Source organism: Salvelinus fontinalis, chromosome 41 (assembly GCF_029448725.1).
Source record: "Salvelinus fontinalis isolate EN_2023a chromosome 41, ASM2944872v1, whole genome shotgun sequence".
NCBI classification, from domain to species: domain Eukaryota; kingdom Metazoa; phylum Chordata; class Actinopteri; order Salmoniformes; family Salmonidae; genus Salvelinus; species Salvelinus fontinalis.
Window position 1 is genome coordinate 3,135,682 of NC_074705.1, and position 14,082 is coordinate 3,149,763.

At 53.3% G+C, this 14,082-nt stretch overlaps 1 protein-coding gene across 5 annotated transcripts in view; it reads left to right on the plus strand.

Annotated features, from left to right (window-relative positions):
* LOC129840540 (FERM, ARHGEF and pleckstrin domain-containing protein 1-like) overlaps positions 1-14,082 on the plus strand; it is a 181,541-nt gene that overhangs the window by 84,310 nt on the left and 83,149 nt on the right. For 4 of the 5 annotated variants that reach the window (XM_055908476.1, XM_055908477.1, XM_055908479.1 and 1 more), the window contains exons 9-12: positions 118-213; positions 408-574; positions 3,594-3,662; positions 3,785-3,857. In XM_055908476.1, the coding sequence (XP_055764451.1) occupies positions 118-213; positions 408-574; positions 3,594-3,662; positions 3,785-3,857 (405 nt within the window). The remainder of the gene's footprint in view (positions 1-117; positions 214-407; positions 575-3,593; positions 3,663-3,784; positions 3,858-14,082) is intronic. The other variant, XM_055908478.1, reaches the window with a different exon arrangement.

Here is a 14,082-nt window from a genome sequence, read left to right on the forward strand (position 1 = left end):
CTAAACTCTCTCCTATAGGGGGACACTAAGATCAATGCTTTTAACTGGTCTAAACTCTCTCCTATAGGGGACACACTAAGATCAATGCTTTTAACTGGTCTAAACTCTCTCCTATAGGGACACACTAAGATCAATGCTTTTAACTGGTCTAAAGTCCGCAAGCTCAGCTTCAAGAGGAAACGTTTTCTCATCAAACTCAGACCAGACCTCAATGTAAGTCCGGCAGAATACTACATTCTGATTGGTTGATTGGTTGTAAAATTCACAGCAATATTCAACAGTTATGAAGTAGTTCCAACACCAGTGTTTTATATTAGAGGCATAGATGAACACAGCCCATGTTACTCCTGGTCTAACCAATGCTATGTGTTGACTCTGTCTGTGCTGTACCCCCCCCCCCCCTGCAGCAGAGTGCATACCAGGACACTCTGGAGTTTGTGATGGCCAGTAGAGACTGCTGTAAAATCTACTGGAAAATATGTGTGGAGTACCACGCCTTCTTCAGACTGTTTGAGGAACCCAAGCCCAAAGCCAAAGCTGTTCTCTTCACCAGGGGGTCCTCCTTCAGGTTTAGGTAGGCTGGGTGGAGCCTGTAGAGGTTTAGGGAGGCTGGGTGGAGCCTGTAGAGGTTTAGGGAGGCTGGGTGGAGCCTGTAGAGGTTTAGGGAGGCTGGGTGGAGCCTGTAGAGGTTTAGGGAGGCTGGGTGGAGCCTGTAGAGGTTTAGGGAGGCTGGGTGGAGCCTGTAAAGGTTTAGGGAGGCTGGGTGGAGCCTGTAGAGGTTTAGGGAGGCTGGGTGGAGCCTGTAGAGGTTTAGGGAGGCTGGGTGGGTGGCTGGGTGGAGCCTGTAGAGGTTTAGGGAGGCTGGGTGGGTGGCTGGGTGGAGCCTGTAGAGGTTTAGGTAGGCTGGGTGGAGCCTGTAGAGGTTTAGGGAGGCTGGGTGGAGCCTGTAGAGGTTTAGGTAGGCTGGGTGGAGCCTGTAGAGGTTTAGGGAGGCTGGCTGGGTGGAGCCTGTAGAGGTTTACGGAGGCTGAGTGGAGCCTGTAGAGGTTTACGGAGGCTGAGTGGAGCCTGTAGAGGTTTAGGGAGGCTGAGTGGAGCCTGTAGAGGTTTAGGTAGGCTGAGTGGGTGGAGCCTGTAGAGGTTTACGGAGGCTGAGTGGAGCCTGTAGAGGTTTAGGGAGGCTGGGTGGAGCCTGTAGAGGTTTAGGTAGGCTGAGTGGAGCCTGTAGAGGTTTAGGGAGGCTGGGTGGAGCCTGTAGAGGTTTAGGTAGGCTGAGTGGAGCCTGTAGAGGTTTAGGGAGGCTGAGTGGAGCCTGTAGAGGTTTAGGGAGGCTGAGTAGGTGGACCCTGTAGAGGTTTAGGGAGGCTGGGTGGAGCCTGTAGAGGTTTAGGTAGGCTGGGTGGAGCCTGTAGAGGTTTAGGGAGGCTGGGTGGAGCCTGTAGAGGTTTAGGGAGGCTGAGTGGAGCCTGTAGAGGTTTAGGTAGGCTGAGTGGAGCCTGTAGAGGTTTAGGGAGGCTGGGTGGAGCCTGTAGAGGTTTAGGGAGGCTGGGTGGAGCCTGTAGAGGTTTAGGGAGGCTGAGTGGAGCCTGTAGAGGTTTAGGTAGGCTGAGTGGAGCCTGTAGAGGTTTAGGTAGGCTGAGTGGAGCCTGTAGAGGTTTAGGGAGGCTGGGTGGAGCCTGTAGAGGTTTAGGTAGGCTGAGTGGAGCCTGTAGAGGTTTAGGGAGGCTGAGTGGAGCCTGTAGAGGTTTAGGGAGGCTGAGTGGAGCCTGTAGAGGTTTAGGGAGGCTGAGTAGGTGGACCCTGTAGAGGTTTAGGGAGGCTGGGTGGAGCCTGTAGAGGTTTAGGTAGGCTGGGTGGAGCCTGTAGAGGTTTAGGGAGGCTGGGTGGAGCCTGTAGAGGTTTAGGTAGGCTGGGTGGAGCCTGTAGAGGTTTAGGGAGGCTGGGTGGAGCCTGTAGAGGTTTAGGGAGGCTGGGTGGAGCCTGTAGAGGTTCAGGGAGGCTGAGTGGGTGGAGCCTGTAGAGGTTTAGGGTGGCTGGGTGGAGCCTGTAGAGGTTTAGGGAGGCTGAGTGGGTGGAGCCTGTAGAGGTTTAGGGAGGCTGGGTGGGTGGCTGGGTGGAGCCTGTAGAGGTTTAGGGAGGCTGGGTGGGTGGAGCCTGTAGAGGTTTAGGGAGGCTGGGTGGAGCCTGTAGAGGTTCAGGGAGGCTGAGTGGGTGGAGCCTGTAGAGGTTTAGGGAGGCTGGCTGGGTGGAGCCTGTAGAGGTTTAGGGAGGCTGGGTGGGTGGAGCCTGTAGAGGTTTAGGGAGGCTGAGTGGGTGGAGCCTGTAGAGATTTAGGGAGGCTGAGTGGGTGGAGCCTGTAGAGGTTTAGGGAGGCTGAGTGGGTGGAGCCTGTAGAGGTTTAGGTAGGCTGGGTGGAGCCTGTAGAGGTTTAGGGAGGCTGGGTGGGTGGAGCCTGTAGAGGTTTAGGGAGGCTGAGTGGGTGGAGCCTGTAGAGGTTTAGGGAGGCTGGCTGGGTGGCTGGGTGGAGCCTGTAGAGGTTTAGGGAGGCTGGGTGGAGCCTGTAGAGGTTTAGGGAGGCTGGGTGGGTGGAGCCTGTAGAGGTTTAGGGAGGCTGAGTGGGTGGAGCCTGTAGAGATTTAGGGAGGCTGAGTGGGTGGAGCCTGTAGAGGTTTAGGGAGGCTGGGTGGAGCCTGTAGAGGTTTAGGGAGGCTGGCTGGGTGGGTGGGTGGAGCCTGTAGAGGTTTAGGGAGGCTGGCTGGGTGGGTGGGTGGAGCTTGTAGAGGTTTAGGGAGGCTGAGTGGGTGGAGCCTGTAGAGATTTAGGGAGGCTGAGTGGGTGGAGCCTGTAGAGGTTTAGGGAGGCTGAGTGGGTGGAGCCTGTAGAGGTTTAGGTAGGCTGGGTGGAGCCTGTATAGGTTTAGGGAGGCTGGGTGGGTGGAGCCTGTAGAGGTTTAGGGAGGCTGAGTGGGTGGAGCCTGTAGAGGTTTAGGGAGGCTGGCTGGGTGGGTGGAGCTTGTAGAGGAGGGGCCTGAGTGGGTGGATCTTGTAGAGGAGGGGCCTGAGTGGGTGGAGCTTGTAGAGGAGGGGCCTGAGTGGGTGGAGCTTGTAGAGGAGGGGCCTGAGTGGGTGGAGCTTGTAGAGGAGGGGCCTGAGTGGGTGGAGCTTGTAGAGGGGCCTGAGTGGGTGGAGCTTGTAGAGGAGGGGCTTGAGTGGGTGGAGCTTGTAGAGGGGCCTGAGTGGGTGGAGCTTGTAGAGGAGGGGCCTGAGTGGGTGGAGCTTGTAGAGGAGGGGCCTGAGTGGGTGGAGCTTGTAGAGGAGGGGCCTGAGTGGGTGGAGCTTGTAGAGGAGGAGCCTGAGTGGGTGGAGCTTGTAGAGGAGGGGCCTGAGTGGGTGGAGCTGGTAGAGGAGGGGCCTGAGTGGACACTACATGATAAATGCATATTAACCAGCAACAACAACACAGATTGGTTCTGGCCTCATCAATGTGACCTTTCCTATTGTATCAGGGCCTTTCACTGACAGTCCTTTTCCAGGGACTCTGCTGCTTCATCAGACCTCTGTGTTTCAACATGCTCTGTCTCTTTATATCTGCAGCGGTCGGACACAGAAGCAGGTGTTTGATTACGTCAAGGACTCAGCGTTCCAAAAGGTCCCTTTTGAAAGGTGAGACTTCACCTGGTCTGGACGTCAGCCTCTCTTCCCCCGTGTCTGTGGCTCGACGTTCCCATGTCCCTTTACCTCAACAGGTGATAGACTGAGCCTCACCTGTCCTCTCTGCCCATCAGGAAACACAGTAAGAAGGTGTCTGGCAGCAGCCTGACAGCCCAGGACAGAAAGACATCCACAGTGCCACAAGAGGTCAGTATATCACGGTGACCTTTCACAAGAGGTCAGTATATCACGGTGACCTTTCTCTCTTTGATTCATAGGAGAAGGAATAGAGTTAGTGTGTGTTCTGCTCTTTATATCACAGAGTACCCCTTTAACTTCTCTCTCTCTCCCTCCTCTCCAGAGTACCCCTTTAACTTCTCTCTCTCCCTCCTCTCCAGAGTACCCCTTTAACTTCTCTCTCTCCCTCCTCTCCAGAGTACCCCTTTAACTTCTCTCTCTCTCCCTCCTCTCCAGAGTACCCCTTTAACTTCTCTCTCTCCCTCCTCTCCAGAGTACCCCTTTAACTTCTCTCTCTCTCCCTCCTCTCCAGAGTACCCCTTTAACGTCTCTCTCTCTCCCTCCTCTCCAGAGTACCCCTTTAACTTCTCTCTCTCTCCCTCCTCTCCAGAGTACCCCTTTAACTTCTCTCTCTCTCCCTCCTCTCCAGAGTACCCCTTTAACTTCTCTCTCTCCCTCCTCTCCAGAGTACCCCTTCTCTCTCTCCCTCCTCTCCAGAGTACCCCTTCTCTCTCTCCCTCCTCTCCAGAGTACCCCTTCTCTCTCTCCCTCCTCTCCAGAGTACCCCTTTAACTTCTCTCTCTCCCTCCTCTCCAGAGTACCCCTTTAACTTCTCTCTCTCTCCCTCCTCTCCAGAGTACCCCTTTAACGTCTCTCTCTCCTTCCTCTCCAGAGTACCCCTTTAACTTCTCTCTCTCCTTCCTCTCCAGAGTACCCCTTTAACGTCTCTCTCTCCCTCCTCTCCAGAGTACCCCTTTAACGTCTCTCTCTCCCTCCTCTCCAGAGTACCCCTTTAACGTCTCTCTCTCCCTCCTCTCCAGAGTACCCCTTTAACTTCTCTCTCTCCCTCCTCTCCAGAGTACCCCTTTAACGTCTCTCTCTCCCTCCTCTCCAGAGTACCCCTTTAACTTCTCTCTCTCCCTCCTCTCCAGAGTACCCCTTTAACTTCTCTCTCTCCCTCCTCTCCAGAGTACCCCTTTAACGTCTCTCTCTCCCTCCTCTCCAGAGTACCCCTTTAACTTCTCTCTCTCTCCCTCCTCTCCAGAGTACCCCTTTAACTTCTCTCTCTCTCCCTCCTCTCCAGAGTACCCCTTCTCTCTCTCCCTCCTCTCCAGAGTACCCCTTTAACTTCTCTCTCTCCTTCCTCTCCAGTGTACCCCTTTAACTTCTCTCTCTCCCTCCTCTCCAGAGTACCCCTTCTCTCTCTCCCTCCTCTCCAGAGTACCCCGTCTCTCTCTCCCTCCTCTCCAGAGTACCCCTTTTCTCTTTCTCCCTCCTCTCCAGAGTACCCCTTTTCTCTTTCTCCCTCCTCTCCAGAGTACCCCTTTAACTTCTCTCTCTCCCTCCTCTCCAGAGTACCCCTTCTCTCTCTCCCTCCTCTCCAGAGTACCCCTTTTCTCTTTCTCCCTCCTCTCCAGAGTACCCCTTTAACTTCTCTTTCTCCCTCCTCTCCAGAGTACCCCTTTAACTTCTCTCTCTCCCTCCTCTCCAGAGTACCCCTTCTCTCTCTCCCTCCTCTCCAGAGTACCCCTTTAACTTCTCTCTCTCCCTCCTCTCCAGAGTACCCCTTTAACTTCTCTCTCTCCCTCCTCCAGAGTACCCCTTTAACTTCTCTCTCTCCCTCCTCTCCAGAGTACCCCTTCTCTCTCTCCCTCCTCTCCAGAGTACCCCTTCTCTCTCTCCCTCCTCTCCAGAGTACCCCTTTAACTTCTCTCTCTCCCTCCTCTCCAGAGTACCCCTTTAACTTCTCTCTCTCCCTCCTCTCCAGAGTACCCCTTTAACTTCTCTCTCTCCCTCCTCCAGAGTACCCCTTTAACTTCTCTCTCTCCCTCCTCTCCAGAGTACCCCTTCTCTCTCTCCCTCCTCTCCAGAGTACCCCTTCTCTCTCTCCCTCCTCTCCAGAGTACCCCTTTAACTTCTCTCTCTCCCTCCTCTCCAGAGTACCCCGTCTCTCTCTCCCTCCTCTCCAGAGTACCCCTTCTCTCTCTCTCCCTCCTCTCCAGAGTACCCCTTCTCTCTCTCCCTCCTCTCCAGAGTACCCCTTTAACTTCTCTCTCTCCCTCCTCTCCAGAGTACCCCTTTAACTTCTCTCTCTCCCTCCTCTCCAGAGTACCCCTTTAACTTCTCTCTCTCCCTCCTCTCCAGAGTACCCCTTTAACTTCTCTCTCTCCCCCCTCTCCAGAGTACCCCTTTAACTTCTCTCTCTCTCCCTCCTCTCCAGAGTACCCCTTCTCTCTCTCCCTCCTCTCCAGAGTACCCCTTTAACTTCTCTCTCTCCCTCCTCTCCAGAGTACCCCTTTAACTTCTCTCTCTCCCTCCTCTCCAGAGTACCCCTTTAACTTCTCTCTCTCTCTCCTCTCCAGAGTACCCCTTCTCTCTCTCCCTCCTCTCCAGAGTACCCCTTTAACTTCTCTCTCTCCCTCCTCTCCAGAGTACCCCTTCTCTCTCTCCTTCCTCTCCAGAGTACCCCTTTAACGTCTCTCTCTCCTTCCTCTCCAGAGTCCCCCTTTAACTTCTCTCTCTCCCTCCTCTCCAGAGTACCCCTTTAACTTCTCTCTCTCCCTCCTCTCCAGAGTACCCCTTTAACTTCTCTCTCTCCCTCCTCTCCAGAGTACCCCTTTAACTTCTCTCTCTCCCTCCTCTCCAGAGTATCCCTTTAACTTCTCTCTCTTCCTCCTCTCGAAGAGTACCCCTTTAACTTCTCTCGCTCCCTCCTCTCCAGAGTACCCCTTCTCTCTTTCCCTCCTCTCCAGAGTACCCCTTCTCTCTTTCCCTCCTCTCCAGAGTACCCCTTTAACTTCTCTCTCTTCCTCCTCTCCAGAGTACCCCTTTAACTTCTCTCTTTCCCTCCTCTCCAGAGTACCCCTTTAACTTCTCTCTCTCCTTCCTCTCCAGAGTACCCCTTTAACTTCTCTCTCTCCCTCCTCTCCAGAGTACCCCTTTAACTTCTCTCTCTCCCTCCTCTCCAGAGTACCCCTTTAATTTCTCTCTCTCCCTCCTCTCCAGAGTACCCCTTTAACTTCTCTCTCTCCCTCCTCTCCAGAGTACCCCTTTAACTTCTCTCTCTCCCTCCTGTCCAGAGTACCCCTTCTCTCTCTCCCTCCTCTCCAGATTACCCCTTTAATTTCTCTCGCTCCCTCCTCTCCAGAGTACCCCTTTAATTTCTCTCTCTCCCTCCTCTCCAGAGTACCCCTTTAACTTCTCTCTCTCCCTCCTCTCCAGAGTACCCCTTTAATTTCTCTCTCTCCCTCCTCTCCAGAGTACCCCTTTAACTTTCTCTCTCCCTCCTCTCCAGAGTACCCCTTTAACTTCTCTCTCTCCCTCCTCTCCAGAGTACCCCTTCTCTCTCTCCCTCCTCTCCAGAGTACCACTTCTCTCTCTCCCTCCTCTCCAGAGTACCCCTTCTCTCTCTCCTTCCTCTCCAGAGTACCCCTTCTCTCTCTCCTTCCTCTCCAGAGTACCCCTTTAACTTCTCTCTCCCTCCTCTCCAGAGTACCCCTTTAACTTCTCTCTCTCCCTCCTCTCCAGAGTACCCCTTTAACTTCTCTCTCTCCCTCCTCTCCAGAGTACCCCTTTAACTTCTCTCTCTCCCTCCTCTCCAGAGTACCCCTTTAACTTCTCTCTCTCCCTCCTCTCCAGAGTACCCCTTCTCTCTCTTCCTCCTCTCCAGAGTACCCCTTTAACTTCTCTCTCTCCCTCCTCTCCAGAGTACCCCTTCTCTCTCTCCCTCCTCTCCAGAGTACCCCTTTAACTTCTCTCTCTCCCTCCTCTCCAGAGTACCCCTTTAACTTCTCTCTCTCCCTCCTCTCCAGAGTACCCCTTTAACTTCTCTCTCTCCCTCCTCTCCAGAGTACCCCTTCTCTCTCTTCCTCCTCTCCAGAGTACCCCTTTAACTTCTCTCTCTCCTTCCTCTCCAGAGTACCCCTTCTCTCTCTCCCTCCTCTCCAGAGTACCCCTTTAACTTCTCTCTCTCCTTCCTCTCCAGAGTACCCCTTTAACTTCTCTCTCTCCCTCCTCTCCTGAGTACCCCTTCTCTCTCTCCCTCCTCTCCAGAGTACCCCTTCTCTCTCTCCCTCCTCTCCAGAGTACCCCTTTAACTTCTCTCTCTCCTTCCTCTCCAGAGTACCCCTTTAACTTCTCTCTCTCCCTCCTCTCCTGAGTACCCCTTCTCTCTCTACCTCCTCTCCAGAGTACCCCTTCTCTCTCTACCTCCTCTCCAGAGTACCCCTTCTCTCTCTCCTTCCTCTCCAGAGTACCCCTTCTCTCTCTCCTTCCTCTCCAGAGTACCCCTTCTCTCTCTCCTTCCTCTCCAGAGTACCCCTTCTCTCTCTCCTTCCTCTCCAGAGTACCCCTTCTCTCTCTCCTTCCTCTCCAGAGTACCCCTTTAACTTCTCTCTCTCCCTCCTCTCCAGAGTACCCCTTTAACTTCTCTCTCTTCCTCCTCTCCAGAGTCCCCCTTTAACTTCTCTCTCTCCCTCCTCTCCAGAGTACCCCTTTAACTTCTCTCTCTCCCTCCTCTCCAGAGTACCCCTTTAACTTCTCTCTCTCCCTCCTCTCCAGAGTACCCCTTTAACTTCTCTCTCTCCCTCCTCTCCAGAGTACCCCTTTAACTTCTCTCTCTCCCTCCTCTCCAGAGTATCCCTTTAACTTCTCTCTCTCTTCCTCCTCTCCAGAGTATCCCTTTAACTTCTCTCTCTCCCTCCTCTCCAGAGTACCCCTTCTCTCTCTCCCTCCTCTCCAGAGTACCCCTTTAACTTCTCTCTCTCCCTCCTCTCCAGAGTACCCCTTTAATTTCTCTCTCTCCCTCCTCTCCAGAGTACCCCTTTAACTTCTCTCTCTCCCTCCTCTCCAGAGTACCCCTTCTCTCTCTCCCTCCTCTCCAGAGTACCACTTCTCTCTCTCCCTCCTCTCCAGAGTACCCCTTCTCTCTCTCCTTCCTCTCCAGAGTACCCCTTCTCTCTCTCCTTCCTCTCCAGAGTACCCCTTTAACTTCTCTCTCCCTCCTCTCCAGAGTACCCCTTTAACTTCTCTCTCTCCCTCCTCTCCAGAGTACCCCTTTAACTTCTCTCTCTCCCTCCTCTCCAGAGTACCCCTTTAACTTCTCTCTCTCCCTCCTCTCCAGAGTACCCCTTTAACTTCTCTCTCTCCCTCCTCTCCAGAGTACCCCTTCTCTCTCTTCCTCCTCTCCAGAGTACCCCTTTAACTTCTCTCTCTCCCTCCTCTCCAGAGTACCCCTTCTCTCTCTCCCTCCTCTCCAGAGTACCCCTTTAACTTCTCTCTCTCCCTCCTCTCCAGAGTACCCCTTTAACTTCTCTCTCTCCCTCCTCTCCAGAGTACCCCTTCTCTCTCTTCCTCCTCTCCAGAGTACCCCTTTAACTTCTCTCTCTCCTTCCTCTCCAGAGTACCCCTTCTCTCTCTCCCTCCTCTCCAGAGTACCCCTTTAACTTCTCTCTCTCCTTCCTCTCCAGAGTACCCCTTTAACTTCTCTCTCTCCCTCCTCTCCTGAGTACCCCTTCTCTCTCTCCCTCCTCTCCAGAGTACCCCTTCTCTCTCTCCCTCCTCTCCAGAGTACCCCTTTAACTTCTCTCTCTCCTTCCTCTCCAGAGTACCCCTTTAACTTCTCTCTCTCCCTCCTCTCCTGAGTACCCCTTCTCTCTCTACCTCCTCTCCAGAGTACCCCTTCTCTCTCTACCTCCTCTCCAGAGTACCCCTTCTCTCTCTCCTTCCTCTCCAGAGTACCCCTTCTCTCTCTCCTTCCTCTCCAGAGTACCCCTTCTCTCTCTCCTTCCTCTCCAGAGTACCCCTTCTCTCTCTCCTTCCTCTCCAGAGTACCCCTTTAACTTCTCTCTCTCCCTCCTCTCCAGAGTACCCCTTTAACTTCTCTCTCTCCCTCCTCTCCAGAGTATCCCTTTAACTTCTCTCTCTTCCTCCTCTCCAGAGTACCCCTTTAACTTCTCTCTCTCTCCTCTCCAGAGTACCCCTTTAACTTCTCTCTCTCCCTCCTCTCCAGAGTACCCCTTCTCTCTCTCCCTCCTCTCCAGAGTCCCCCTTTAACTTCTCTCTCTCCCTCCTCTCCAGAGTACCCCTTTAACTTCTCTCTCTCCCTCCTCTCCAGAGTACCCCTTTAACTTCTCTCTCTCCCTCCTCTCCAGAGTACCCCTTTAACTTCTCTCTCTCCCTCCTCTCCAGAGTATCCCTTTAACTTCTCTCTCTCTTCCTCCTCTCCAGAGTATCCCTTTAACTTCTCTCTCTCCCTCCTCTCCAGAGTACCCCTTCTCTCTCTCCCTCCTCTCCAGAGTACCCCTTTAACTTCTCTCTCTTCCTCCTCTCCAGAGTACCCCTTTAACTTCTCTCTTTCCCTCCTCTCCAGAGTACCCCTTTAACTTCTCTCTCTCCTTCCTCTCCAGAGTACCCCTTTAACTTCTCTCTCTCCCTCCTCTCCAGAGTACCCCTTTAACTTCTCTCTCTCCCTCCTCTCCAGAGTACCCCTTTAATTTCTCTCTCTCCCTCCTCTCCAGAGTACCCCTTTAACTTCTCTCTCTCCCTCCTCTCCAGAGTACCCCTTTAACTTCTCTCTCTCCCTCCTCTCCAGAGTACCCCTTCTCTCTCTCCCTCCTCTCCAGAGTACCCCTTTAATTTCTCTCTCTCCCTCCTCTCCAGAGTACCCCTTTAATTTCTCTCTCTCCCTCCTCTCCAGAGTACCCCTTTAACTTCTCTCTCTCCCTCCTCTCCAGAGTACCCCTTCTCTCTCTCCCTCCTCTCCAGAGTACCCCTTCTCTCTCTCCCTCCTCTCCAGAGTTCCACTTTAACTTCTCTCTCTCCCTCCTCTCCAGAGTTCCACTTTAACTTCTCTCTCTCCCTCCTCTCCAGAGTACCCCTTCTCTCTCTCCCTCCTCTCCAGAGTACCCCTTTAACTTCTCTCTCTCCCTCCTCTCCAGAGTACCCCTTTAACTTCTCTCTCTCTCCTCTCCAGAGTACCCCTTTAACTTCTCTCTCTCCCTCCTCTCCAGAGTACCCCTTCTCTCTCTCCCTCCTCTCCAGAGTACCCCTTTAACTTCTCTCTCTCCCTCCTCTCCAGAGTACCCCTTTAACTTCTCTCTCTCCCTCCTCTCCAGAGTACCCCTTTAACTTCTCTCTCTCCCTCCTCTCCAGAGTACCCCTTCTCTCTCTTCCTCCTCTCCAGAGTACCCCTTTAACTTCTCTCTCTCCTTCCTCTCCAGAGTACCCCTTCTCTCTCTCCCTCCTCTCCAGAGTACCCCTTTAACTTCTCTCTCTCCTTCCTCTCCAGAGTACCCCTTTAACTTCTCTCTCTCCCTCCTCTCCTGAGTACCCCTTCTCTCTCTCCCTCCTCTCCAGAGTACCCCTTCTCTCTCTCCCTCCTCTCCAGAGTACCCCTTTAACTTCTCTCTCTCCTTCCTCTCCAGAGTACCCCTTTAACTTCTCTCTCTCCCTCCTCTCCTGAGTACCCCTTCTCTCTCTACCTCCTCTCCAGAGTACCCCTTCTCTCTCTCCTTCCTCTCCAGAGTACCCCTTTAACTTCTCTCTCTCCCTCCTCTCCAGAGTACCCCTTTAACTTCTCTCTCTCCCTCCTCTCCAGAGTACCCCTTTAACTTCTCTCTCTCCCTCCTCTCCAGAGTACCCCTTTAACTTCTCTCTCTCCCTCCTCTCCAGAGTACCCCTTCTCTCTCTCCCTCCTCTCCAGAGTACCCCTTTAACTTCTCTCTCTCCCTCCTCTCCAGAGTACCCCTTCTCTCTCTCCCTCCTCTCCAGAGTTCCACTTTAACTTCTCTCTCTCCCTCCTCTCCAGGGTACCCCTTCTCTCTCTCCCTCCTCTCCAGAGTTCCACTTTAACTTCTCTCTCTCCCTCCTCTCCAGAGTACCCCTTCTCTCTCTCCCTCCTCTCCAGAGTACCCCTTTAACTTCTCTCTCTCTCCTCTCCAGAGTACCCCTTTAACTTCTCTCTCTCCCTCCTCTCCAGAGTACCCCTTCTCTCTCTCCCTCCTCTCCAGAGTACCCCTTTAACTTCTCTCTCTCCCTCCTCTCCAGAGTACCCCTTTAACTTCTCTCTCTCCCTCCTCTCCAGAGTACCCCTTTAACTTCTCTCTCTCCCTCCTCTCCAGAGTATCCCTTCTCTCTCTCTCTCCTTCCTCTCCAGAGTACCCCTTTAACTTCTCTCTCTCCTTCCTCTCCAGAGTACCCCTTCTCTCTCTCCCTCCTCTCCAGAGTACCCCTTCTCTCTCTCCCTCCTCTCCAGAGTACCCCTTTAACTTCTCTCTCTCCTTCCTCTCCAGAGTACCCCTTTAACTTCTCTCTCTCCCTCCTCTCCTGAGTACCCCTTCTCTCTCTACCTCCTCTCCAGAGTACCCCTTCTCTCTCTCCTTCCTCTCCAGAGTACCCCTTTAACTTCTCTCTCTCCCTCCTCTCCAGAGTACCCCTTTAACTTCTCTCTCTCCCTCCTCTCCAGAGTACCCCTTTAACTTCTCTCTCTCCCTCCTCTCCAGAGTACCCCTTTAACTTCTCTCTCTCCCTCCTCTCCAGAGTACCCCTTCTCTCTCTCCCTCCTCTCCAGAGTACCCCTTTAACTTCTCTCTCTCCCTCCTCTCCAGAGTACCCCTTTAACTTCTCTCTCTCTCCTCTCCAGAGTACCCCTTTAACTTCTCTCTCTCCCTCCTCTCCAGAGTACCCCTTCTCTCTCTCCCTCCTCTCCAGAGTACCCCTTTAACTTCTCTCTCTCCCTCCTCTCCAGAGTACCCCTTTAACTTCTCTCTCTCCCTCCTCTCCAGAGTACCCCTTTAACTTCTCTCTCTCCCTCCTCTCCAGAGTATCCCTTCTCTCTCTCTCCTTCCTCTCCAGAGTACCCCTTTAACTTCTCTCTCTCCTTCCTCTCCAGAGTACCCCTTCTCTCTCTCCCTCCTCTCCAGAGTACCCCTTCTCTCTCTCCCTCCTCTCCAGAGTACCCCTTTAACTTCTCTCTCTCCTTCCTCTCCAGAGTACCCCTTTAACTTCTCTCTCTCCCTCCTCTCCTGAGTACCCCTTCTCTCTCTACCTCCTCTCCAGAGTACCCCTTCTCTCTCTCCTTCCTCTCCAGAGTACCCCTTTAACTTCTCTCTCTCCCTCCTCTCCAGAGTACCCCTTTAACTTCTCTCTCTCCCTCCTCTCCAGAGTACCCCTTTAACTTCTCTCTCTCCCTCCTCTCCAGAGTACCCCTTTAACTTCTCTCTCTCCCTCCTCTCCAGAGTACCCCTTCTCTCTCTCCCTCCTCTCCAGAGTACCCCTTTAACTTCTCTCTCTCCCTCCTCTCCAGAGTACCCCTTCTCTCTCTCCCTCCTCTCCAGAGTTCCACTTTAACTTCTCTCTCTCCCTCCTCTCCAGGGTACCCCTTTAACTTCTCTCTCTCCCTCCTCTCCAGAGTACCCCTTCTCTCTCTCCCTCCTCTCCAGAGTACCCCTTTAACTTCTCTCTCTCTCCCTCCTCTCCAGAGTACCCCTTTAACTTCTCTCTCTCCCTCCTCTCCAGAGTACCCCTTTAACTTCTCTCTCTCTCCTCTCCAGAGTACCCCTTTAACTTCTCTCTCTCCCTCCTCTCCAGAGTACCCCTTCTCTCTCTCCCTCCTCTCCAGAGTACCCCTTTAACTTCTCTCTCTCCCTCCTCTCCAGAGTACCCCTTTAATTTCTCTCTCTCCCTCCTCTCCAGAGTACCCCTTTAACTTCTCTCTCTTCCTCCTCTCCAGAGTACCCCTTCTCTCTCTCTCCCTCCTCTCCAGAGTACCCCTTTAACTTCTCTCTTTCCCTCCTCTCCAGAGTACCCCTTTAACTTCTCTCTCTCCTTCCTCTCCAGAGTACCCCTTTAACTTCTCTCTCTCCCTCCTCTCCAGAGTACCCCTTTAACTTCTCTCTCTCCCTCCTCTCCAGAGTACCCCTTTAATTTCTCTCTCTCCCTCCTCTCCAGAGTACCCCTTTAACTTCTCTCTCTCCCTCCTCTCCAGAGTACCCCTTTAACTTCTCTCTCTCCCTCCTCTCCAGAGTACCCCTTCTCTCTCTCCCTCCTCTCCAGAGTACCCCTTTAATTTCTCTCTCTCCCTCCTCTCCAGAGTACCCCTTTAATTTCTCTCTCTCCCTCCTCTCCAGAGTACCCCTTTAACTTTCTCTCTCCCTCCTCTCCAGAGTACCCCTTTAACTTCTCTCTCTCCCTCCTC